Source organism: Lemur catta, chromosome 17, assembly GCF_020740605.2.
Source record: "Lemur catta isolate mLemCat1 chromosome 17, mLemCat1.pri, whole genome shotgun sequence".
NCBI lineage: Eukaryota > Metazoa > Chordata > Mammalia > Primates > Lemuridae > Lemur > Lemur catta.
The window spans coordinates 21,277,129-21,303,329 of record NC_059144.1 but is presented as its reverse complement, the minus strand read 5'-3'; the positions used below and the strand labels follow the sequence as shown (position 1 = coordinate 21,303,329).

At 40.3% G+C, this 26,201-nt stretch overlaps 1 protein-coding gene across 1 annotated transcript in view; it reads right to left on the bottom strand.

Annotated features, from left to right (window-relative positions):
- The window catches only part of MROH8 (maestro heat like repeat family member 8), a 55,240-nt gene that overhangs the window by 28,038 nt on the left and 1,001 nt on the right, over window positions 1–26,201 (bottom strand). Inside the window, exons 2-10 of the mRNA XM_045528628.1 lie at window positions 22,868–22,989; window positions 20,293–20,438; window positions 16,881–17,003; window positions 11,591–11,670; window positions 10,739–10,883; window positions 9,072–9,167; window positions 7,712–7,816; window positions 3,075–3,210; window positions 1,053–1,171 (exon numbers count right to left, since the gene is read on the bottom strand). Coding sequence (XP_045384584.1) covers window positions 1,053–1,171; window positions 3,075–3,210; window positions 7,712–7,816; window positions 9,072–9,167; window positions 10,739–10,883; window positions 11,591–11,670; window positions 16,881–17,003; window positions 20,293–20,438; window positions 22,868–22,989 — 1,072 coding nt within the window. The remainder of the gene's footprint in view (window positions 1–1,052; window positions 1,172–3,074; window positions 3,211–7,711; window positions 7,817–9,071; window positions 9,168–10,738; window positions 10,884–11,590; window positions 11,671–16,880; window positions 17,004–20,292; window positions 20,439–22,867; window positions 22,990–26,201) is intronic.

The following is a 26,201-nucleotide window of genomic DNA, read 5'->3' as shown; positions in this document are numbered from 1 at the left end:
GTCTATACATGGCCTTTTGCTCCGCTTTTAGAAAGAAGCTTTATTATGAGATCCTTAGAAAGAGTGATACTTAAAAAAAATTTTTTTTGTTTTTACTTTTTTAGAGATAGGGTCTCACTGTATTGCCCAGGCTGGTCTTGAACTCCTGGCCTCAAGCAATCCTTTTGCCTTGGCCTCCCAAAGTGCTAGAATTACAGGCATGAGCCACTGCGCCCTGCCAAGAGTAACACTTTTATGGGAGTAGGACTAAAGAAAAGTCCCTAATGTTATATAGCTGACATGGTCCCAGGCATAACGAAGATAGGGGACAACATAATAAAAGAATGTGTCATTCTGCTTCTCATTGCATGTGGCAGTATATAAAATGCTTCACATGATTGTAATAGGTACAATCTACTGGGTACTTACTATGCAACAGGCATTATGTAAAGCATTTTCTATACAATATCTCATTTAACCCTTACAACAACTGAGCCTAATTTTTAGAAATCCCCATGGTATGAGAAAACTGATACACAGGGAGATTAAATTACCTGATACCTTTGAAGCTAAATGAGTAAAATCTGTAGGCTTTCTTTTTTAGCCCTAATCCCAAAGATGCCTGGCACCTAGTTGTTGTGTAAATATTTATTGAATAACTACATTAATTAAATAATGTCTGTCTCCTTTAATCAAACACACTCTCTTGCAGCTCCTTTTGGTGACAAGGGTTTACATTTGCAAGAGGCTGGCAATCAGAGGGAGCAGAGCTGGTCTGCAGAGAAATCCAGGGATAGGGGCCTCATTGACAGGTTGACCTAAATCACTAAACTAAGAAGGCAAGGTGTATAAGAGTCACAAACATAGTGCCTCGTTCCCAAAGTATAATTTGTTTACAGAGCTCATTCCCTGGGTAATCTTGTATGTTTAGTTTTAGATGAAACTACCAGAACTCTTTCCAAAGTGATTTTTACCCTTTTATATTTCCATGAACAAATGTATGAGACTTCTGGTTGCTCCCCATCCTCACCAACATTTCAAGCTGCCTTTATAATTTTAGCCATTCTGATTACCTGGGTAATTTCGAAGGGACAACTGTAGAACTGTTTAATATTGTAGAGCTCTAGGAATTCTCGACATTTTTTCAATGCTCTTCTTAAGCTTTGGTGATTTTCCTTGTCATGAGTGGTATCTGAGAAAAAACAAGAAATGTTAATACTTTCTTTCTTCTTGATTTTATAAGTCTGGTTGATCTCCAGTTTCAAGTGGATCCTAAGATCTCACTCTTCTTCTCTTTTTCACTTGAACAAAAATGCCTGGGGAAGGGAGTGTGTATTAATCTGAAGGCTGATTTGTTTCCCTTTTCTTGTGGAAAAATAGATAAAAATAACTGAAAGACCAGCCTGAGCAAGAGCGAGACCCCATCTCTACTAAAAATAGAAAGAAACTAGCTGGACAACTAAAAATATATAGAAAAAATTAGCCGGGCATGGTGGCACATGCCTGTAGTCCCAGCTACTTGGGAGGCTGAGGCAGGAGGATCGCTTGAGCCCAGGAGTTTGAGGTTGCTGTGAGCTAGGCTGATCCGCCTGCCTCGGCCTCCCAGAGTACTAGGATTACAGGCATGAGCCACCGTCCCCGGACTATGGTTAACTTTTTATTTATAAGTAGGAGTATGGTCAAAAATAATGATAAGTAGTATAGCAAATACATAAAATAGTAACACAGTCATTTATGATCATTATCAAGTATTATGTGCTGTACATAATTACATGTGCTATGCTTTTATATAACTGGCAGTGCAGGTTTGTCTACACCAGCATCACCACAAACACGTAACACATTGTGCTACATTATGACAGCTACGATGTCACTAGGTGACAGCAATTTTTCAGCTCCATTATAAATAATCTTATTGGACCACTGTCACATATGCAGTTTGTTGTTGGCTGAAATGTCATTATACGGTACATGACTATACTTGGTGGGGATGGAGCAGATTGAGATTTGAACACTGGGAGGATGCTGTGTTGGGTTGGGTATTTTCTAAAGTCCCTTCTAACTGGGAAAGTCAGTGGTTCATTCCTTGACCACACTGGCCCTCTCTCTATTTTCCACACTCCTCAAGCTCACACCTGCTGAGGGCCTTTGCTTACGCTGCTCCCTCTGCCTTATATACTCTTCTTACCTCCTCACCTGGCTAATTGTTCTTGATTCTTCAGATTATCTTCAGAGAGGCCTTTTCTGAACCTTACAACTAGATCTGATTCTTACTCATGGCCCCTGCAATTTCCCTTCATAGCAGTTATCTTTGTTGACAATAACGGAGTTATTTGCTGATTCTTTGATTGTCTGAATCCCCCAATAGAGTGTCTATAATATAAGGACCACTTGTGTTCTGGTTACTGTTGGATCCTGAGTAAGTACTAAACAAACATTTGCAGGGTAAATATATGAAGGCCCACATGATGGCAAGAACTTCTCTTGTTTCTCATCAAACTAATCACTCCAGTTTGTCCACAGGGCCACGTGTTTAGCCACTCCATGGTCATGCAGATGGCTCACAACGATGGGTCTGATCCAGTGTTATGATTCTAATTAAGTCAGTGTTGCTTCACCTCTGCCTGTGGACCATATACCTTTCTCTCTCCCTCTTTAAAAATTTAAATAGACTTACGGGGGATAAGTGTCTTTTGTTACATGGCTGAATTGTACACTGCTGAAGTCAGGGCTTTCAGTGTACCTGTCACCAGAATAGTGTGCATTGTACCCAATAGGTAGGTTTTCATCCCTCTCCCCTCCCACCCTCTCCCCTTCTTAGTTTTCAATGTCTATTACAACACTTTATGACCACATATATCCCTCATTTAGCTCTCACTTACAAGTGAGAACATGTGATATTTGTTTTTCCATTCCTAAGATACTTCACTTACGGACCACGTACCTTTTAAACTCTTTATAAACTCTTTGTACTCTTTATAAACTACTGTAAAAAGTCTTTCTAGAACATGGGGAGTGAGTGTATAAGGAGGGCTGGTGCTTATGTTGTGCTAGAGAATTCACTCAGGGCCTCGCAGCCTTCAGCAGGGCCTTACACTTGAGCCTCTGGGTGATATACAGCAGGTAGTGCGTGCCCTCTGCAGCCTCCTCGGCCACCTCCTTCACTGGGTCCCCACACAGCAGCACCATCAGAGCCACCAGGTGTCCAAGTCTTTGGAATCGCAGCGGAAACTAATTAAGAAGGAAAAAGGAAAATGCCATCAGAACACAGGTGCATTCAGTGCTTTAGATTTGAGTTGTTGGGAAGTAATCCCACTTCTACCCAAACTCAAGAAGTGCAAAGGTCACATTCCATCCTTGGATCTCTGTAGGGTTCACGTTTAACATGGGTAGATGTTATGCCCAGCAGATGGTATTAAATAGGGAAATTCTAGCCTAAGTAAACAATCTGAAAAATGAAAAAAAACTTTGTGCATAAAGATGTTCATTCTAGCACTGTTTTTAAAGATCATATTTTGGAAATAATTGCATAATAGTAAAGAGAATTATGGTACAACCACTCTATGACTATAACCATTAGAAATCAAGTATCTTAGGAATTTATAGTACTGGCAAATGTACTGTTCTCCTAAGTAAAAAGGCTGAATGCAAGGTTGAGATGTAGTATTTAATACTATTTAAAAATTTTATTTATTGATATGCTGCTTTATTATGCAAAAAAATCTAAGGTGCCAGAACCATACCAGAAAAAGAAATGTACCTTAAATAGTAAAGAAAATCAGACACATTAAAAAATTAAGGTAGAAAAATGCATAATCATTATTTTCTCAAAGTAGGCCACAGAGTTAGGCTCTGAACTTTCTCACGGCTAATGTAGAGGTACACACAATGTCCTATGTCATATAATTCATGTAGTTCATAAGATAAGAAGCAACTAGCTAAGCAGAGGAAGTACAACTTTTCCTAGGATTGAGGCAGAAAGAAATGTCTTTTTTAAAAAAAGGGGTTATTTGGGTTTTTTTTTAGAGATGGGGTCTTGCTATATTGCTCAGGCTGGTCTCAAACTCTTGGCTTCAATCGATTCTCCTGGAGGCAGAAAGATATTTCTTCTGTGGCTCTTCAAAAACAAGACACAGAAATATTGTGAAAAAGAATCTCTACAACCTCTCTACAGTAAACACAGCAACACTTACACAAAGCTGTATAACATCTTTAATTCACCATTATAATCTTCATTCAGTCAATCAATAAACATAATATCAATTATGAGGCAGTCACTATGACTGGAACTGGGCATATAAACAGTAAACAAAAGAGACACTCCTGCTTGTGGAGGTGATAATCTAGCTGGGGAAACACGAAATAAACAAAATGAATATGTAAAATTAATTATGTATCAAATGGTGATAAATGTCATGATGAAGCAAAATGCAGAGGAAAGGGATAGAAATTATTATTTTAGAAAGGTCAGGGACGACCTCACCTGATATTAAAATGAGGGATTGAACCACGTGGATATCTGGGAGAAGAGTATTCCAGGCAGCGAGAACAGCAAGTGCAAAGGACTGAGAAGAGAGTATTTGATGCTTCTAAGGAACAATAAGTAGGTTAGGTTGGCTGGAGCAAAGTAAATGAGAGAAAAAGAAATAGGAAGTGGATGAAAGATGGGCCAGATGGTGTAGCAACCTACAGAATATTGCATGGATTTTGGATTTTATTCTGAGTGAGATGGTAAGACATTAGAGGTGTAGAGCAGAGAAGGGATCTGAGCTGACTTACATTAACCTATAAATAAATATTTAATAGAGAATCGGCCGTGTGGCAGAGTCTGTGCTAGGCAAGCACTGGGGTGGGGACCTGTGTTGAACAGGCAAATGTAATCACTGGTGGAATTTATATGTTATTAGAAGGAAACAGATAATACATCAGTAAAGAATAATCAAACCAGACAACCTCTGATCATAAGAAACCCTAGGAAGGAAAGAGAGTGATGAGAGACAGCAAGGCCAGACCTGTGTGTTGAGCAAAGGCGTTGTTGAGGTAAAGACATCTAAACGAGCAGCAAAGAATGAAGAGGGGCTGGCTGGCTCCGTGCACAGCTGGGCAAGGTCATTCCAAGCAGAGGAAGCCGCAAGTGCAAAGGGCACAAGGCAAGAAGAGTCTATGTGGGAAGGAACATAAAGAAGGCCAGTGTGGTATGTTGGAGGGTGTAGAGAGGCAGGCGGGAGGGAGGCACACGAGACCTTGTATTCTAATAACAGTTGGAAATCACTGCATCAAACCAGTGACATGGGGGAAAAAAAAGGAAATGATAAAAAAATAAAGAAAACATAAAGGGGAACAACAAAGAAACAAAACAAAAACAAAAGAGTGACACGGGTCTTAGGAAGATAATTCTGGCTACACGTAGAGAATAAATTGGAAGTGGAAGCCTCTACCAACATACTCATGCACAAAAAAGTACTTGGAAGGAATAAAAATGTTAACAGTGGCTATCTCTGAATACAAGTTAATAATTTTTCCTTCTGCTTTTTAAATTTTTTTTGTAATAAGCATATTTATAATCATAATAGAAAAACACCCAAACTTTATTAAGACAAAAAAGTCCATTGAAGAATTATACTCCTAGTCTGATCACTAAGTGCTTTTCTTTTTTTTTTTTTTTTTTTTTTTTTGAGACAGAGTGTCACTTTGTTGCCCGGGCTAGAGTGAGTGCCGTGGCGTCAGCCTCGCTCACAGCAACCTCAAACTCCTGGGCTTAAGCGATCCTACTGCCTCAGCCTCCCGAGTAGCTGGGACTACAGGCATGTGCCACCATGCCCGGCTGATTTTTTCTATATATATTTTTAGTTGTCCAGATAGTTTATTTCTATTTTTAGTAGAGACGGGGTCTCGCTCAGGCTGGTCTCGAACTCCTGACCTTGAGCGATCCACCCGCCTCGGCCTCCCAGAGTGCTAGGATTACAGGCGTGAGCCACCGCGCCCGGCCTTCCTTCTTTTTTTTTTTTTTTTTTGAGACAGAGTCTCACTCTGTCGCCCTGGCTAGAGTGCAGTGGTGTCATCATAGTCACTGCAGTCTCAAACTCCTGGGCTCAAGTGATCCTCCTGCCTCAGCCTCTCAAGTAGCTGGGACTACATGCACGTGCCACCACACCCAGCTGATTTTTCTATTTTTGGTAGAGATGGGGTCTTGCTGTTGCTCAGGCCGGTCTTGAACTCCTGAGCTCAGGTGATCCTCCCAGCCTCCCAGAATGCTGGATTACAGGCATGAGCCAACATGCCCAGCCCACTAAGGGCTTTGTTAACAGTTTCTTTTTTATCTTTAATATTTAGGCTCCTTTGAGAATATGAAAAAAGTCAGGGATGCAGAGAATATACATTTGTCAAAACTCATTGAATTGTACATTTAAATCAGATGGATTTCATTGTATATAAATTATACTTTAATAAAGTTGACATAAAAAAAGCTACAGACCTTTGTCAGAAAAATCCAGAAAACTGCAGTACACTAAATTCTACATACAACTTCTGGATGTTAACAGACCCCAGTGGCAGCCAGGTTAAGCATTCCTACACTAGCAACTCTCTCTAGGAAAAACAATGCTAAGGAAGATCTCCAGGACCCAGAGGGAGATAGTGAATACAGGAGGGAGTCACTTGAAACTCTTCTTTAATCTGCAGCAAAACTCAGAGGTTGAAGAATGTAGAAGGAAGAACAATGCATTGTTGGTATCAGAGTAATAGGTTAGTCAGTGATGCCCAGAGGTTACTTGCTTGCATTCTCTAAAGAGAAAAAAGGAAGTAGCATAGGTTGAGGGGCTGAACTTCCATAAAGAGGTAGAAAGTTTGGATATATTTTCAATGTGAAAAATAAGAAAGCTAGTAGAATGCAGTTCTTTTAAACAGGATTGTTAGAACCTTTGTATCAAGAACAAATTCTCTGAGGAAAATTCTGACATAAGCACCCAGCGTTCCTACCCTACCAACCTCGTTCCAATTCCCAGGGCTTATTATGCAGACTGGAGACATGATGGATGGAGAACAGAAGTAGCTCCCATGGCTAGGAAACCTGCTCGGGGAAGGGGAAGGAGAGATTCACAGATGAAAAAAGGAGTAGATCCAGGAAGGAGAATCTTAGTTTTGAGGAATTCTCCTTATTCATAGCAGTTATGGTAGAGGATTCAGAACAATTAGAAAGTGAGAGAGTAAAAGAGAAATAAGATTTTTAAAAAGAGAGAACATATGGGAGAGGACTCAGAATTGAGAAGTGAGAGAGTGAAGAGAGAAATGCAAGGATTTAAAAGGAGATACTAGAGTACCATTCTTTTTGAAATCCCGGGAGCTGTTTAAATTGATTTATATAAATTTGCTTGCTGGATTCTATTTCTTCAAACACAACACTGTACCGAGACCAGGCCACTGTGGGCCCTCAGATATTTTCAGATGATATTTATGTATTCATACAGTCATTCAAAAATATTAACTATATTGTTATGTCCCAGCTGTTGTGCTAAGCAATGGGGATGCAAAGATTAATCAACACAGTACCTGGCCTTAAGCTGCTCGTATTTCAGGAGAGGGCAGATATGTAAATAATGCTAAGTGCTATGATATCACCTGAGCACCAAGGGGACACATAACCCCATTTGGGGAGTCATGAACAAGAGGGGAAACAGGCAGTGGGTAGGAAGGCTTTGGATCCTTCCTCCTCTGCAACCAAAGGGCTGCTCACCTTCAAGCTGAGATGTCTGGACAAGCACTTCAGAACTTTAGCCATGCTGGCTGTGGCCCGTTCCCGCTCGTGGTCTTTGACTGACTGTAACCAGGGGTCCATGTGCTGTGAGAAATAAAGGGAGGCTAAATGGTTTATCAGGAAGATTTGGGACTTTTATTGTGTTTAGAAGAAAATGTGAAGAAAGAAGTTCCATGTTACTACTGTGTCTGTAGGTATTTTTCTAAATGATGAATCACCTTGAGTGAGACACGCAAGTGCCTGGACGACAACCAAGGCATAAAGACCTGGGTGGTCGTGTGGTCTGGCTGCTACAGGAGCTTATTTTCTAGATTCATTTTCCCTTCATCCTAATTTCTTCATTAATTATTCCATTTTTCTATATGTTTTTAACCCTCTCAAATCTTCTGCTTTGGAAAGAAATAAAGTTAATAACATCCTATCAAAGATGACAGTTTCCGTAGTGTAGTGGTTATCACGTTCGCCTCATACTATCAAAGACCTCTGAGGATAAGAAATTGCAGCAACTTGAACACTCAGGGAGGAATGAATGGAGAAGATAATATCCATGAGTAGGTGCTCATGAAGAAGGAGGCATTTCAGGCAGAAGAAATGGCTTGAATTAAGCTGCCAAGGCAGGAAAATACAAAGTACAATGGGAGAAACCCAGTCTATCTGGTATGTTAACGTACAAATACAAGAGGAGTGAGAAATAATGTTAAGCTCAGTTACGACAAGAATAATGCTGATCTGTACTTAGGTACAAATGATTAATAATAGCTTGAAGGGTTATCCCTTTCTGGGATATCTGCATCTTTAAGAAGGGCAAGACAGCAAGATGCTTGAACTGCAGAGAATGCACTCCAATGAATAAATCCCTAATGATGGAATGGCATATACTAGAACAGGTACAGGTAGGGGCAGGTGGTCATTATAACCCTTGAGTCCCACCTGTAGAAGGCTGCTTATTTATTAACTCACGGGGCTGAGTCTGTTCCCTCATCAACAATTAAAACCCTTCCATGCTAGTAAGGAATAATAATTTAAGGAATAGTTATAGCAACCATTTAAACCATTTATTGAAGGCTATTTATCCAATACTCACAGTAGTTATTATCTCCATGTAAAGGTGAAGAACAGACTTTGAGAGAGCAAATTCCTTGCAGAATTTACAGCAGAAGGACTTGTAACCAATGAATGGCAGAGTCAGAATTTGAGCCCAAGTTTCTGACTCAAAGCTGATAGCTGATACTCTTAAATAACATGTTGCCTTCTACAACTTGAGCCTTCCACATTTTCCTCTTCCACTTTCACCAGTTAACAGGAATAGTTTTCCATTTCTCCCTGATAGCCTGTTTACCTTCAAAATGGTGTCAAGATTTTCCAAATGTGGGTCTTTTATCACCAAACTCTGGAGCATCTCAAAGAAGGCCTGGAACGTCAGCCTGTGGAGACACTGAGAAGGCACAGCATCAGCAATGCTCCCACCACACGAAGCTCTCCTAGCACTGTATGTTTTGGAGGCTCTTATCATTATCTGGAGACTTTACTCAAGGTTGCAGAACCAGTGTAAAAGTTCTCGTGGACAATTTGCAGCATCAGGTGAAGCAGAATAAATCTTCATTTCAAATGGACACCTTTGCATGACTGGGATCACAGTTAAACGACTCTTACTATTAATTCATCCAGGGAATTACTGAACGGTCATCAAGATACTTTTAAAAGTGACTTGTAACTCTTTGTGACATCTTGAAACAGAGGAGAATAAGTCCTCTTTGGCAATTGCTTTACCAGCTGAGTTTACTAGCCACTGAAGAAGAGATCAGACCGGGCGCAGTGGCTCACGCCTGTAATCCTAGCACTCTGGGAGGTCGAGGCAGGTGGATTGTTTGAGCTTAGGAGTTCAAGACCAGCCTGAGCAAGATCGAGGCCCCGTCTCTACTAAGAATAGAAAGAAATTATATGGACAGCTAAAAATATATATAGAAAAATTAGCCAGGCATGGTGGCGCATGCCTGTAGTCCCAGCTACTTGGGAGGCTGAGGCAGGAGGATTGCTTGAGCCCAGGAGTTTGAAGTTGCTGTGAGCTAGCCTGATGCCACGGCACTCTAGCCGGGGCAACAGAGTGAGACTCTGTCTCAAAAAAAAACAAAAAAAGAAGAAGAGATCAGGGCCTTTGTACCTAACCCTTCCCTCAGCTTAAAAGCTTCTTTCTCCTCCAGACATACCCACACCGTCTCTTTTCTTTCAACTATCACCCCATCAGGAAGGCTTCGCCTGACCACCCATATGCCTCCCAAACACAGTACTCTTTTTTTTTTTAGAGACAGGGTCTTGCTCCATCACCCAGGCAGTAGTGCAGTGGCGTGATCACAGCTCACAGCAACCTCAAACTCCTGGGCTCAAGCAATCCTCTCACCTCAGCCTCTTGAGTAGCTGGGACTACAGGAGCACACCACCACATCTGGCTAACGTTTAAATTTTTTGTAGAGACAGGGTCTCACTATGTTGCCCAGGCTGGTCTTGACTCCTGGCCTGAAGAGAGCCTCCCCGCTTGGCCTCCCAAAGTGCTAGGATTACAGGCGTGAGCCACTGTGCTCAGCCCACAGTACTCTTCATCCTCCTCTTTCCCTGCTTTTCTTCTCATAACACTTATTACCAACTGACATATTTTCTTTATCACCAGTTTGTCTCTGCACTAGAATGCAAGCTCCGTGAGTGAGACTGAACTGCTGTGTTCCTATTGCCCATCAGAATGCTTAGCACATGGTGACCCTTAAATAAATGTCTGTTAAATATATGAATAACTACTCCTACCTTATTTTACAGCTGAAAGGAAGGAATGAAGTAATTAATGAAGGGAAAATGAAGGGGAAAAAAGCTATCTTCTAACTTAACCACCTATTTTGTTCACCAGACTTGGCTTAAATGGTTTCTGGCTAGTTTTAAAAAATCAAATGCACTCTCTAAAGGCCAAGATCAGCTGACCCTGTGGATGGGCAGTTACTAAAGTGAAGCGTGAGTTACCTCTGAGTTGTAGGGCCCACTCGGCATGATTTCCTGCAGCTGGGGAAGATTCCTCACAGAGGGCAGAGTGATCATACTTCTGGTGATGAGGCTGAACAACTCAGCTCGATCTTCAGAGCCAAACAGCAAATGGACATCTTGGTAACTAAGAAAAGACACTCTGGTAACAGCAAGCTGGGAAAAGGGTTTGACTTGATATTGATAAGCAGGGATCAAAGTTACAAAAAAGGGAAGGGTAAACCGGCTGGGGTGTCATTCTGATGGAAGAGATAAATGGCTTGTCAGTCTATTTAGAGAAATCTCACAAAAGGTTGGAGAAGAGTTCCCCCGCAAGAAGTGAGCGGAGCAATATCCTGCCAGGCTTTCCTTCAGTTCAACCGCAGAGGGAAGCCTGCTACAGCCTAGCATGGTAAGTCACAATTTTCCAAAACATGCTCTGCTGAATGTTAATTTGGGCAACAGTGGGTTAAAACTTTTTAACTACAGGACTTCTCAGGACCTGCAATCAGTTTAATCACTGCAGAACAAATCTCCAAGACAGGTAAACAGCAGGCAGTCCTTCCAAATTTCTTAGACCTTGGAACTCGAATGTCATGAAACATATATGGGAGTAACTTGGCACTGAATATACTTTGGGCAAATCTGAACTCCAAAGAGGTTCCAATAAAGTCTTTCACATATTAATGACAGCATATATGAAATCAAAGTTTGTACTCAAAAACGTGGATTTGGCTTCCCCTTCTCTACCTAAATAGTTTTCAAAAGTTAAAAATATGGAACATGTCAGTTGTCTCTAGCATTGGCCCTGAATGAGGAAGCAGGATGCACATGTAAGGGGCATGTGGGTGTCACCTGAGATCAGTAATGGTGACAAAGACCTCCTGGCGCACAGGGCTGAATAGAGAATGCAGCGGCTCCTCTTGCACCAGTACCTGAAATGGAAGGAAAGAACTTGAGAGAGTCAACAATGTACCCGTTCATCGGGCCAGAGATGGTCAGAGATGTGGGTGGCATGTAAGAACAACAGCAGGTCCTTCAGTCGGCCCTGCTCTTCGGCCCCACAGGACTGGCTGCACGATGGTGGCAAAGTTAGGGGTGTATTCTCTCAAGCCAGAGCCCCAACCCTGGCTCTACCTCTTACCAGCTGTTTGAGCTGACAAGTTATTTAACCTCCTGGCACCTCAGTTTCCTTACCCATGAAACTAGATAACAGTACTACTTACCTTCATGGGGTGGCTGTGAGTACTAAATGAGCTAATTCATGATACCTACTATCCCTTCTTAATTGTCAGCATCTGTTATTATTTTTATTACCAGTGATTATTTCTACCTTACGCATTCTAACTCCTTTTTCTACTAGTCATCTCTACTATCATATCTAATGTTATTCTGAGTCACTTGTCCTGGAAAAGGAATAACTCTCCAAATTAGAAATTGGCAAAGGGAAAGCTGCTTGGAAAGTCTGCAGTGATACAGAGGGAAAAACAGGGGCTTTGGAGTGGAGAGTCCCTGGGGTGAGCACTGGTTCTGCCACTCACTCGATGTATGACCCTGACCATGTCATTGAACTGCCCGAGTGCCTTATCTGCATGAGGGAATGAGATATATCTCAGGGAACTGATGTGAGGCGCAAACATAAATGGCTTTTGTGGAAGCCTCTTTGGGAACTGCTCCCAGCCCACAGGAATAGGCACCTCAGAGCCATGTGTCTGCCAAGTCATTCTATCTCACTGGCCACAGCTCATCTGTCCAGGAGTAGATACCAAGGTCAACTGGATTCTCTCAGGAATCAGGACAAACTACCTCAATCACAGTCTGGCTGGACTTCTTTTTTTTTGAGACAGAGTGTCACTTTGTTGCCCTGGCTAGAGTGAGTGCTGTGGTGTCAGCCTAGCTCACAGCAACCTCAAACTCCTGGGTTTAAGCGATCCTACTGCCTCAGCCTCCCGAGTAGCTGGGACTATAGGCATGTGCCACCATGCCCGGCTAATTTTTTTCTGTAGATATTTTAGTTGGCCAGATAATTTCTTTCTATTTTTTTTTAGTAGAGATGGGGTCTTGCTCTTGCTCAGGCTGGTCTCGAACTCCTGACCTCGAGCGATCCACCTGTCTCGGCCTCCCAGAGTGCTAGGATTACAGGCGTGAGCCACCGTGCCCAGCATGGCTAGACTTCTAAAAGGACAAAATTTAAATTTGGGAGCACTGGTTCCTATGGACAAGGTAACAGAGATGGCCAATTTTGGGGTGAGGCTGGGGCTGGATGAGGTGGCTTACGTCTGTAATCCTAGCACTCTGGGAGGCTGAGGCGGGAGGCTTGCTTGAGGTGAGTTCGAGACCAGTCTGAGCAAGGGCAAGACCCTGTCTGTACTAAAAAATAGAAAAAAAAATTAACCAGGCAACTAAAAATAGAAAAAATTAGCTGGGTGCCGTGGCACGCACCTGTAAGTCCCAGCTACTCAGGAGGCTGAGGCAGGAGGATCGCTTGAGGCTAGGAGTTAAGGTTGCAGTGAGCTATGACGATGCCATGGCACTCTAGCCTGGGCAACAGAGTGAGACTCTTGCCTCAAAACAGAAACAAAAACAAACAAAAACAAAGGAGAAAAGTTAAAAGATGAAGAAAAAGTTCTCCCTGAGTTTGTGGAAGCTTTTTATTATCTAGATAAATTCCCTTTCTGGGGCAGGCTGCTCTTCCTGTCGTAGGGTTCTGGAGAACACTCAGTGATCCTTAGAACAAATTCCCCCTTCGGTGTTTCAACTGCCTCTAGTGGATGTCTCTTACTGCCACCAAAAAGACCTCACGAGGAACTCAGGAGGCAGTTAAGTGTCAATGTGTGTTACCAGGTTCCCCTTCTCACCCCTTTCTTTTTCTCTTCTCACTTTCCAACTCTGGTCTGACTCAGATCTTGCTGGTGGCCTGCTGCTCTCCTTCACTTACTTCCTCAAGGAGCTCATTTATTTTTATGGCTTTATAGTCTGCAAGGGACAGAGCATAGGACTGTCTTCAGCCTTGACAGCTCTCCCAGGGCTCGACTGGCCCACATCTAGTTATCTCAAGGACACACCTTTCTAGCCTTTAATAGTTGTCAGTGGTGCCCTTTCCCAGGGCTCATTAAAGAGGTGATTTATGACTTTTTTCTCTTTTGCTCAAGCCCTACATCCCACCCATAGCCACTCCCTGCTCTGCACCGGCTGGTTTCTGGGACTCCCCCTTTCCAGAGCCATAATCCTCACATGTGGATGAAGGCAGTGTCTCTTAGCTGAACCCTCAGGCCTGCCATCCCCTCTGACTTCAATCTACTTGACCCACTGCTGCCAGAATCTTCTTTTTTCTTTTTTAAATGAGTTGGGTATTAAAGGCTTATTATTTGTTCACAATTATGCCAGCCACTACAGGGAATTCAGAAGTGAGACAATTTTTAGTTTGTGAAGTACTTGTATAGTAGAAAACTCTTTGGGTGACTGCCCAGATCACTCCTTCTCCCTGGGAATGCCTCCAACACACAGGGAGGGATGCCCAGAAGTCAGATCATTGCTATATGATCCTGCCCTCAGACATATGTGATTGATGCAGGGGTGGAAAACAGACCTAGTCTGGGACAATCAGATTCTCTCTTGTAGTTTGGAATTTTAGAGTGACAGAGACTGGGTTTGAGCTGCTAGAGGTTTGAGTCATGTTGATGGTAGAGCAGCCCCTGGCTGAGACCCCTGGAGCTGTGCTGGAACTTGCTCCTACCTCCAGGCAACCACTGGTCTGCTATCACTATAGATTAGTTTGTATTTTCTAGAATTTTATATAAATGAAATCACACAGTATATCATCTTTTCCTGTCTGGCTTCTTTCACTCAGCATAATTATTTTGAGATTCTTCCAAGTTGTAGCATATATCAATAGTTTGTTGCTTTTTATTCCTAAGCAGTATTCTATTGAATGAATATACAGTATCACAATTTCTTCATCTACTCATCTTCTGATGAACATTTGGGTTTCTTCTAGTGTTTGGCTCTTACATACAGAGCTGCTATGAACATTTGTGCATACATCTGTGTGGACGTATGCTCCATTTCACCTACGAGTGGAATTGCTGGGTCATATGGAAAGTGTACGTCTAACTGCTTAAGAAACTGCCCAACTGTTTTCCAGCGTGGTTGTGCCATTTCATATTCCTACCAGCACTGTATGAGAGTTTTGTTTGCTCCATATCCTCACCAACATTTGGCATTGCCTTTCTTTTTTATTTTAGCCATTCTAGCAGGTGTGTAGTTGAATCTTACTGTGGTTTTAACTTGCTTTTCTCTAATCACAATGATGGAGCATCTTTTCATGTGCTTATGTACAGTCTTTGGTAAAGTGTCATTAACAGATTTTTTCCCCCTCTTTTCCACTTTCTGTTGTTGGCTTCTCTGGCTCTTTTTATTTGGAGATTTAAAAGCCATGCACTGGTGTGGATCACAAGAAGATTGACAAATGCCTTAAACTTTTATTTCTCTGTGATGACCCTGGCTTTTTCCTCCAGTGGGTTCCTCAACAGCACTGCTTCTCCTCTTGGGTACCTTTCCTCTTGGTTGTTGGAAGCCATGCTTTTTCAGCCCCTGCAAAGACTTTGTAGACTTGTACAATGTTGAAGTGATCCATGCAATTTCTCATGGACACTAGCTACCCTTAACTCTTCTAGGCTGAATCCCTTGCCAGCACATACTTTGGTTAATATCGGATGTTGGCCTTTCACTACTGGTTGGACAGATCCAAATGCAAAGCATGGGGCAATTCAGTGTGCTTTTGCTGTCTGAGACTTGCATTTGTGGATTTTCTAAGTTGGCTTGTTGAACCATGTGGCAACCCATTGCTGCCAATTCTAGTGGAAGCGGAAATTTCGAAACATGTCACTTTGGCTGAGTTTTATGGCTGCCTACAGCTCTTTTTCCAAGAAGTATGGCCAAGCAGAAAGCTGCGTTCATTCTTAAATCTGCTTTATATTATTCTGCACTTCCTAACGTATTATTTGGAATGGTTCTCAACCTATTTACTTTTTGAGATATGGTCACTTCTGGATGGATTATAAACTCTTGGAGAGCAAGGATTAAAGTTTCTAGGAAGTTTGTAACCTTTATCAAAGCACCATAGTGTACTAGATATAGAAGATCCTTGATAACTGTCTACCATTTAACAAAACTGTTGGCTGGTTAGCCTTCAATTTAAAAAGTTAATCATCAATTTAGTCAGCCTTACAGATCTGTGGTATGAGAAAGAACTGCTCATATTGCTGGAGTATATATGAAATCTCACAATCAGAATTTTAGAGCTTTAGAGAAACTGAAGGGGGGATTTCACAGATGAAAAAACTAAAGCACCGAGAAGTTAAGTACTTGCTTAAGTGCCTCACCTCCTTTGTAAAGCCCTCCTGGACCCTTTGACATGGAATTGATCACTCACTGCCTCCTCTGTGCCCCCAGTACACCCATTTAAACTTCTGTCACAGTCCCTGTGACACTTGATTACACCTTCCTTGGCTGCATGAACAGGGATTATGTCTTCTTTGACTTTGCAGCCCCAATTCCCAGGATAGTGCCTGGAACTGTCAGGCACTTAGTAATGGAATGAATGGATGAGTTGGTGGCAGAGGGTGGCTGGAGGACAAGCAGGACAAAATACAATACTAACATTAATACAATCATGTTTCTCAAATGCATAATGTGTGTTAGTTACCATGTTACATGGCTTACACTGATTTCTTATTTAATGCTGACAATAGCTCTGTGAAGTAGATATAGCTATTCTTATTTTATAGATGAGGAAACTGAGGCATTCACAAGTGATTTCCCAAAATGACACAGCTAAAAAGAGGCAGAGCTGGCACTTGATTACAGAGACTGTCTCAGATCCCACTGCTTGATTAATGAGAATGCAGCATCGGCCTTGCTGAGAAATTTAAATCTTATTTCTCTCCTTTCTATTCTTCTTTTAATTGGTTTCCAAGGGTGATTGTATTTGTAAGGTAGCCCTGAGTATTTCTCCTCATGCAGAGATACTGAAATGAGTTCGAGGGAATTGATAACACAGGTGAAACCACTAAAACATGTTTTGGCCAAGTCACTGAATTTCTTGTGTAGTCCCAATAATTTGTGATAAGGTCATAATACTTACATTTAGGGTATGCACAATGTTTGCTATGTGGTTGTGAATGAATGATTCTGCGGTTTCATCATAAGATAAAGTTTGGCTGAGAGAAGACAAAGATCTTAGGAATGTCAGCTTTTCAAGTTCATCCTGAATTTGTGGAAAAATGATAAAAACACAGTTATACACTATCATCTGATCATTGTAGAGGGCTTTTGAAAAGTTTCTTGGAATGTTTTAAACATCTGACCTCTCATTCAATCCTATATCAGGCTTTTATTATAAGGAACGAATATACGACAGAGGATTTCAGTGAAATTCCTTGTCCACTGGCCCTGCCTTGATTAGAACCTCGTTTTTCCTCACAGCTAGATTACTAAGTGCTCCTTGATGGCTCTCCCCATCTTTAGCCTTTGCTTTCCTGCTTACCCACCCTGTGCAGTGCTGCCTGATTAAGCTTCTTCAAGGTGATCTCTGAGGCTGTTACTTCTAGTTCTTCTGATGTCATTAAAGATTCATTATTTTGTCTTTAAGGTTTGCTATTAAAATGCAAGTTCTCGTTTGAAGAATAAAATCTCTTTTTGTATTAACATTCTCTTTTTCTGATTATAAAAGCAATCTCTCTTTATCATAGAAACTTTGAAAAAATAAAGTATAAATTAAAAAATAAAAGACACCAATAATTCCACAACCTTGAGAAAATTTCTTTCAGTCCTTTTCTCTTGCACATAGAAGATGTAAACTGGTGCAAGTTCTCTGGAGAGCACATAGCAATACACTGCAAGAAGGCCCCATTCTCTCTCATGTAGAGTAGCATAACCACCAGACAATGGCTTGTCCTGTTCTAGTTTTGCCCCTCTCCAATTCATTTCCCCAGTTGTGGCCAGATTCATCTTTCTCAAATGCAAATTTGATCAGGTAACTCCCTATCTAGAATCTTTCAACAGCACCCATGGAGGTTGAGGCCCGTCCCAACGTGACCCCAGCTGACCTCTTCAAATCTGGCTCTTGCCCTGTGGCATTCTGAACTCTAGCCAAATTAACTTTTATGCTGCCCTTTCCTGCTTCTGGGCTTTGCACCTTTTGACTTCTCTACACTTCTTCTTGCTTACTGACTAAAATCAATATATATTTTAAGAATCGGATCATGCAATTTCTCCTGAAGCAGGGTCAGGTGCCCTTCCTAAGTGTATCTATAAACCACATGAGTAAATCGCTATCAAGGCATTTGTGATACTCTGACATCATTACCTTCTTATTCATCTATTTTCCTGACTGACACTGGAGTCAGGTCAAGACAGGGAATGGGCTTTTTTGTTTCAGTTCACTGCAGCAATTCAAGCCCTTCATTAATTACAAAGAAATGCAAATAAAGCCTTGCTGACATGAAGTCTGATGAATAGTCCAAGTCAAAAGTGAAGACCAATGTGCTGGCTTTAGGTGTTCTATTTTTATTTTTTATTGGCATTCTACATAAAGAAAATGTATAGCCTGGTGAATTTTCACAAACCCCAAACACCTGTGTAGCCAGCAACAGATTATTATAAGCATTCCAGAAGTATTCCTCATCCTTTCTTCCAGTAGAGGCTCAGGTTTTTTTTTTATATTGTAAATTGACAAATTATATTGTATATATTTATGGGATACAAAGTGATATGATGATTTTTTAAAGTATCATACAGTAAAATTGATTCTTTAGGGGCAAGTGTGTGGATCTATGCCTTGTAATACATGCATACATACATGGAAACACCACCACAACCAAGATACAGAACAGCTCCATCACCTCCACAATTTCTCAGGTGCTATTGCTTTATAGTCATACCCTTTCCCCATCCCTAATTCCTGGGAATCACTGGTCTGTTCTCCATCACTATAGTTTTGTCTTTTAGAGAATGTCATGTAACTGGAATCATATATCATAGTATGTAACCTTTTGTGACTGGCTTTCTTCACCCAGCATAATGCAGCTGAGCTTCATCTAAGTTGTTGCGGGTATCAATAGTTCATTCTTTTTATTGCTGAATAGTATTCTGCTTTATGGATGTCCCCTAGTTTGTTTATCTATTCAATAGACTTTTTAAATCTTACGACTCCAACTTCTTCTGAGTGTCTAGCACAATGTCCTATAAATGGTGGGTGCTCACTCATTCCTTACTTGTTGATTGGCTAAATGGGATTTCAAAACGATAAAGTGAAATCACCGGGAACACTAACGAGAGGAGTCACTGTGATACTTGCTTCTCACGAAGCTTCAGGCTAAGTAAGCTACTACCCAGTAGGATGAGAGATGCTAAGATACAGAGGTAAAACAAATGGATTCACTTGTTCTTCTATTAGATTGGTAATGATTAAAAACAAAAAAAGTAATACTGATTTTGGACAGTTGTAAGCAAGTAGCATTTAATATATTTTGCTGGTGAGACTATAAATAGGCTTAACATTCTTGGGGCATGATTTAATAGTATCTATTAAAAGCCTAAAAAGGGTACATACCCTTTGATTCAGCAATGGCACATCTAGGAATTTACCCTAGAGAAATCATCTGAGGGGTACACAAAAACCCACATAGAATATTTGTCAAAGGACTATAATAACAAAAAAACTGGAAACTAAATGGCTAATGATGGGGTATTAGGATATTCATTTCCTTATATATTCCTTATTTGTTTTATTGTTCTTAGACTAAAAATCAAAATTCTTATCCTGGTTTCCAAGGTCTGCCTTGATCTCTTCAGCCTCACCTGGTACCACCCTCCCCTTTCATCACCATGATTTAAACATACTGGTCTTAGTTCCTCAAGCATGCTGTGCTCCTTTCTGCCACAAGGTTGTTAAACATATCCTTTCCTATTTCTGGAACACTCACTAACCCCAATCCTAACTTCTAGTTTTTCCTATTCATTCCTCAGATCTGATCTTAAGGGTTAGGAGATGCCTTCCCTTACCTCCAGATAAGTTCTTCTGTTACGTGCTCTCATACATGCATGAATGAATGAACGATTCACCTAAATAGTGGAATACTATATAGCTATTAGGTAGAATAATATTGGTCTATAGTTACTGACCTAGAAAAAATTTTTTCTTCTACCATATACAATGGTTTTTCCCTATAATCACATGCATTTGTATGAACAGATATAAAAGCCTAAAAATATATACAGCAAAATGTTAACAGTAGTTAACTCAGGAGCGTGGGATTAGAGAAGATTACCTTTTAATTTTTATTATGGTTTTGTCTTTATATGAATTTTATAATTATATATAAATATAATTTATAAATATATAAAATATATTCATTATGAATAGAAAATTAATAAACATGTTTTATAATCTATAATGTAAAATTACTTGTATAATAAAGAAATAATATATGTTTAAAATATTTGTTAAAATGGAGGAATAAGCTAGACAACTCGTAAGGATTGCTTGTGCATACCTTTAGCTCACCATTAAAAACCGCCTGGATGGACTGGATCAGCCTCTCAATGATGGCCTCACTGAAGGGCCCCTGGTGGGTCGGGTATCTGAAGCTACATGAGAAGGACTCCCGAGGAAGTCCAGGGATGTCAGAGATATCCAAGTCTAGTATCGAAAGAAAGACACTGGGTGACGCCTCCATACTGTGTAAAGTGATACGGTTTAGCAGGGAGAGCCACTAAACGTCAGGATAGAGAGGTCCTGTTCTCGCCTTTACTACTTGATCTGCGACTTGACCAAGTCCCTTCCCTTCTCTGAATCTCAGTTTTCTCAATTACAAATTCAATGTTCTCTAAGGGCCTCCTAAACTACAAGAACTTTTGGGATTGAACTGTAGCAGAATAGTTAAAAGCACGGACTTTCAATCTCAGTTTGAGACTAGTTTGAATCTTAGTTGTATGACCTTTATCAAGTTAGTTTCCTCCTGGGACATTAAGTTTCCTCATCTGTAAAACAGGGTTATTGTAAGAATTAAAGGAAGTAATACCTGCAAAGAACTGATCCCAGGATCTGGCACATAGTAAGCACTTAATTGGTAGGTATTATTCAAACTCAAAAGTTTACGACTCTGTAGTGACAAGAGCTTAAAATATACTAGCAGCCCCTTGCTGATCCTCATCTATTCCCACTGGAGCAGGCCACGGTATGTGCTGGAGGTACCTTCTTCCCCACCTGGGACAGCACAGGCTCACCTGCCCATCTGCCTAGGCTCAGAGCCTGGCTCTGCCTCTTTCTAGCATCCTGACCTTGTGTGACCTTAGCTTCTCCGGGCCTATTTCTTCATCTCCAAAATGGGGATGATGATAGAATCTACTTACTTACCTCATTCGGCTGATACAGAGTTAACACCAAGGAAGTGTCAACAAATATTACTCCTTCGCTTCCTGAGTGACAATGATGACAGCAGCATCATTTTTCTCTTTATTTATCTTTACATCCTATCTCCTCTATTTTCCTATATAAAATTCCTTATTCCTGTTAGGCTAATAGTCTTACCATTTCCTCCTTAATACATCTGTCATCTGAAGATTTCTGCCACTCTACTTTTATAATCTTTTTAGTCTCCTGAATGCCTCTTTTGCAAACTCCTCCTACTCCTTGCCACATTCTTGTCATCCACTAATTGCAATACTTGAAATCATGTTCTTGCTCACCTCTGACCTTTGCACAGGCTGTTTCTTCTGCCTGCATTTTTCTCCATCCTTTCCCCCACCTTCCCTTACCTCTCATTGCCTTGCTAACTCCTACTCTTTCTTCAAGAACTCAGCTCCAGGATGCCTTTCCTGCATCCCCTCTTTGCCCATTTTAGCTAAGTATCCTTGTAGTCACTAATAAACCTCTGTTTCCACTCTGGTCCCCCTTCCCATCTCACAGATTACACCTAGTTCCAATTGTACATTGTGTCTGTTCTGTTCACTGCTGCATCTCCAGCTTCTAGATTAAATTTAGAGCACAGCAGGGCTTTGGTATTTGCTGAGCGAATATATGAATGAATGAATGTAGTTCCTCAAGCACACCAGGTCTTTCTATCTCGTGCACATGCTGTTTCATCTGTCTGGAATGTCTGGCCCTCTACTCACATGGGTTACTCTTTCATATCCTTGAGGCCTCCTCTAGGTTTAAACAGCACTGCCTCACACAGGAGTTCTCTGACATCCATAGTTGAAAGTAAGTTCTCATCTCCCTTATTTTTGGTTTCAGTCTCTTGTTTAATTTTTCCATAGTGCTTACTACAACTTGAAGTTACTTTAGTTACTATTTACTTTTTTGTTGTTGTTTTTTTGGAGACACAGTCTAGCTCTGTTGCCCAGGCTGGTGTGCAGTGGTGTCATCATAGCTTACTGCAACCTCAAACTCCTAGGCTCAAGCAATCCTCCTGCCTCAGCCTCCCAAGTAGCGGGGACTAACAGGCACAAGCCACCTCACTCGGCTAATTTTTTCTATTTTTGGTAGAGATGGGGTCTCACTGGTGGCTCAGGCTGGTCTCAAATTCCTGGCCTCAAGCAATCCTTCCATCTTGGCCTCCCAGGGTGCTAGGATTACAGGCGTGAGCCATCATGCCCAGCCTGTTTACTTTTTTGGTGTTTTTTCTGTATTATAATGTAAGTTCTGTGAGGGCAGGGATCATGTCAGCTATGTTCACTGTTATATGCCCAGCACCTCGTATTCAATAAATGTTTGTAGAATAAATGAAAGATAGTTATTCTACAGCTAAATCCAAACCCCACCTTCTGCATGAAGTCTTCCCCCTCTATGCCAACCCACACCCTCCTTTCCCTTCTCAGAATAATCCCCCAAGCACTCAAACTCTGCTGCAGAGTCTGAAAGACTGTCTGTTTCATTTTCTGTACATCTAGAATAATGCATCTTATCTTACCAGCTGTATTCCAAAGTCTCAAAGTCAGGTACCAAATTCATTGTCAAAGTCTAGTCAAAGGGCCGGTCACCCAGCAAGTACTCAATACCTCTTGGCTTGACTTGAAAAGAGATTCCCTCCCCACTGACCCTCTTTTTTAGTCCTTTCCCCTTTTCACCTGTAAATTCAGAGCTACTTGGACCTTTTTTAACATCCTCTAAGTTGCTCAGCTGCAAGTCCACACTTCCCGAATCATTGTCAGAAGCACAAGGGATCACTACTTCTTCCTGACCACAGATCCTAGGAATGAAGAGGGGATTAGAAATATTAGTTTTTCAGGACTGCTTCTGTCTCATCATTTAATCGACATCCTAAATATCACCTTCTCAGAGAGGCACTTAATCATCTAGATTAAGTACCTCCTTCTACCTAGCCCCACAGTTAATTTCTCATTTTTTTCTTGTAGTATTTACAAGAAATACACACCTACAATTATCTTTTTCATTCATGTGTGTTTGACTGTCTCCTATCAGACTGTAAACTCCACTAGAGGAGAAACCTTGTCTACGTGGTCACAGTTTTATCCCCAGCACCTGGCATACTGTCAGCCTCAGGGGGAGTGAATGGAGAGGTGAGAAACACTACACTGCTGTTAATAACAGAGTGAGGTAGAACACCTCACCCACCCTCCCTCAATGCCCCTTACCCTTTCCTCCTTTTTCTTTTTTCCATAGCACATAACGTGTTTTAATACATTATTCAATTACTTATGGTGTTCATTGTTTATCATCTATTTCTTTCTGCTAAAATATAAGATCTATGAGAACAAGGATCTTTGGCTGCTTTGTTCGTGAATGTATCCCAAGAGCCTAGAATAGTGTCTGGTGCACTGTAATCCTCAATAAATATTGGCAGAGTGAATGAGTACATTTATATTTACTGAATGTTTAGCATAGAATAATGAATGAAAAAGCAAGTTGCCAAACAGTGGACATAAAATGACCCCATTTTTATTAAAATAATAGTGCTAAGTATGTGTGTACACACACAGAGAAACATACACACACACAAATGTTGGGATACAGGTAGAAAAACTTACAGAATTCAAACCAAACATCTGTGGAGTGAAATTGTTGAGAGAAAATTTTGGTTTTTAAATTTCTAAATTGCATGAATTTTTTATATTGGCATGAATATTAAATTTGACAAAGATGTGGAGCAAACAGAAATCTTATAAATTGCAGTTGGCAGTATACATTGGTACAACCACTTTGGAAATAATTATCTAGTAAACTTGAAAGTGTATATACACTGTGATTCACTCTTCTATTCCTAGGAGTATCTTCCAGTGAAATTCTTACACATGCATACCAGGAATATGTATAAGAATCTTCATAGCAGTATTTATCATAGTAAAAAACTGGAGACACCCAATGGCCTGTCAACAGCAGAACAGATAAACTGTGGCATCCAATGAAGTATTTATAGGAGTGAAAATGAATGAGTTCTAGCTATACACAACAAAACAGATAAATCTCACAATGTTGAGAGAAAAGAAAGTCATGAAAAAAATGCAGAAAATTCCATTTATATAAAATTAAGAAATATGTACAACTAAATACTTCTTAAAACTATAAATGTACAAGGTAAAACTATGAAGAAAAACAAGGAAACAATATAATCTGCAGGATGGGTATTTCTCAGAGGGGAAGGAAGGGGGTGGAATGGATAGGACCAGAAGGAGCACTTCAAAGTTATGGTTATGTTCTTTCTTTTTTCTTTTTAATAAAAAAAATTTTCTTTTTTGGTAGAGACGAGATTTCACTATGTTGCTCAGGCTGGCCTCAAATTCCTGGCATCGAGCAATCCTCCCACCTCTGTCTCCCAAAGCCCTGGGATTATAGGTGTGAGCCACTGCACCCCTCCTATGTTCTCTCTTTAACAGGATGGTGGGTACACAGTTTTATTGTATCATTATTCTTTTTTCCTTACGCATGTTTTGTAAATTTTTTTTCAGTAAGTCAACATTAAATACAACAATTTTGGAAAAACCCCCTCCAAATCAATAGAGTTTGTACTTTTTCCTGTGTGCATGTATTTCTTTAATAAAAAAAATAAGTTAATTAAAAACAAACAAAGCCTCCTGGAATAGAATGATTGGGTTGTATGGTAGGTTGTATAACTGATTTTTTAAGAAGCTGCCAATCTGTTTCCAAAATGGTTATACTACTTTACATTTCCACCAGCAGTATGAGAGTTCTAGTTGCTCCACATCCTTGCTAACATTTGGTATTGCTGGGTTTTTTACAGTAACCATTCTAAAGGATGTGTAGTGGTATCTCACTGTGGTTTAATTTGCAGTGATGTTGATCATGTTTTCATGTGTTTATTTCCTATTTATCTTTGAGGAAGTGTCCTATGCAAATCTTTTGCCCATGTTTTTTATTGGGTTGTTTGCAGTGGTATGCTGGTAAATGTTATTTAATAATAGGTTCTCTAAGTGTTGTTTGTAAGTGAAAGCTAGTTTACATCTTCATTTACATCAACAAATAAGATGTAATTGAAACAACAAAGACAAGTTGAAACTTCAGGAGTGACTTTTCTGAATTAGATAATAGTTTTCAAATACTAGAAGACTATTTCCTCAAATTTTTGTGCTATTCACAATGTAACGACACAGATGTGACACACTTTTAAGTTTAATCTCTATTAACAATTTCTCCATTATTAAGTTTAAATAGTCAACAGAGCATTAAATCAAGCTGTTCATAGCATTTGCTGATCTATGGTATAAATACTCCCATAGTGGCCAAAATCAAGCTACCAATACTACTTTGAGAAGAGATGTGCAATAGCATACCACCAAATAACATTTCCACCATACAGGTACAATAGATATAAGCAACCACAAAAGCACAGACAATGTAAAATGTGGTAAAAGAATTAGGAAATGATGAATTTTGTTTTCAGGATACTTTATTTCATTGTTAAGTTGATACAATTTAATTTTCTAAATAGTTATATTTAAACAATTTGCAAAATTCCTGAAAATTTAACAATTGACTCTCTCAAGATAGTATGAGATGGCTCCAGCACACCAATGGTTGTCTGTCTTATTGAGTTGGAAGAGTTCTTTATATATTCTAGATCAGCACAGCCCACTAGAACTTTCTGTGATAATGGAGATATTCTATAATTTTGTGATGTCCAATACAATATCCACTAGCGACCTGTGGCTATCGAGTGCTTGAAATGAGGCTAGTATATATGAAGTACTGCATCTTAAATTTTATTTAATTTTAATGTATTTAAATTCAAATTTAAAATACCTGAATAAGACTAGTGGCTACCATACTGCACAGCACAGTCCAGACACAGAAAGAACTGATTCTCCCCTATGTGGGATAATATTTAAGACAACAATAATGATAAGAGTTATCATATTGTGCATACTTTTTATACGTTCATAATACTGTAGTTAAATGCACAGATTCTGGAGTCAGGCTGCCTGG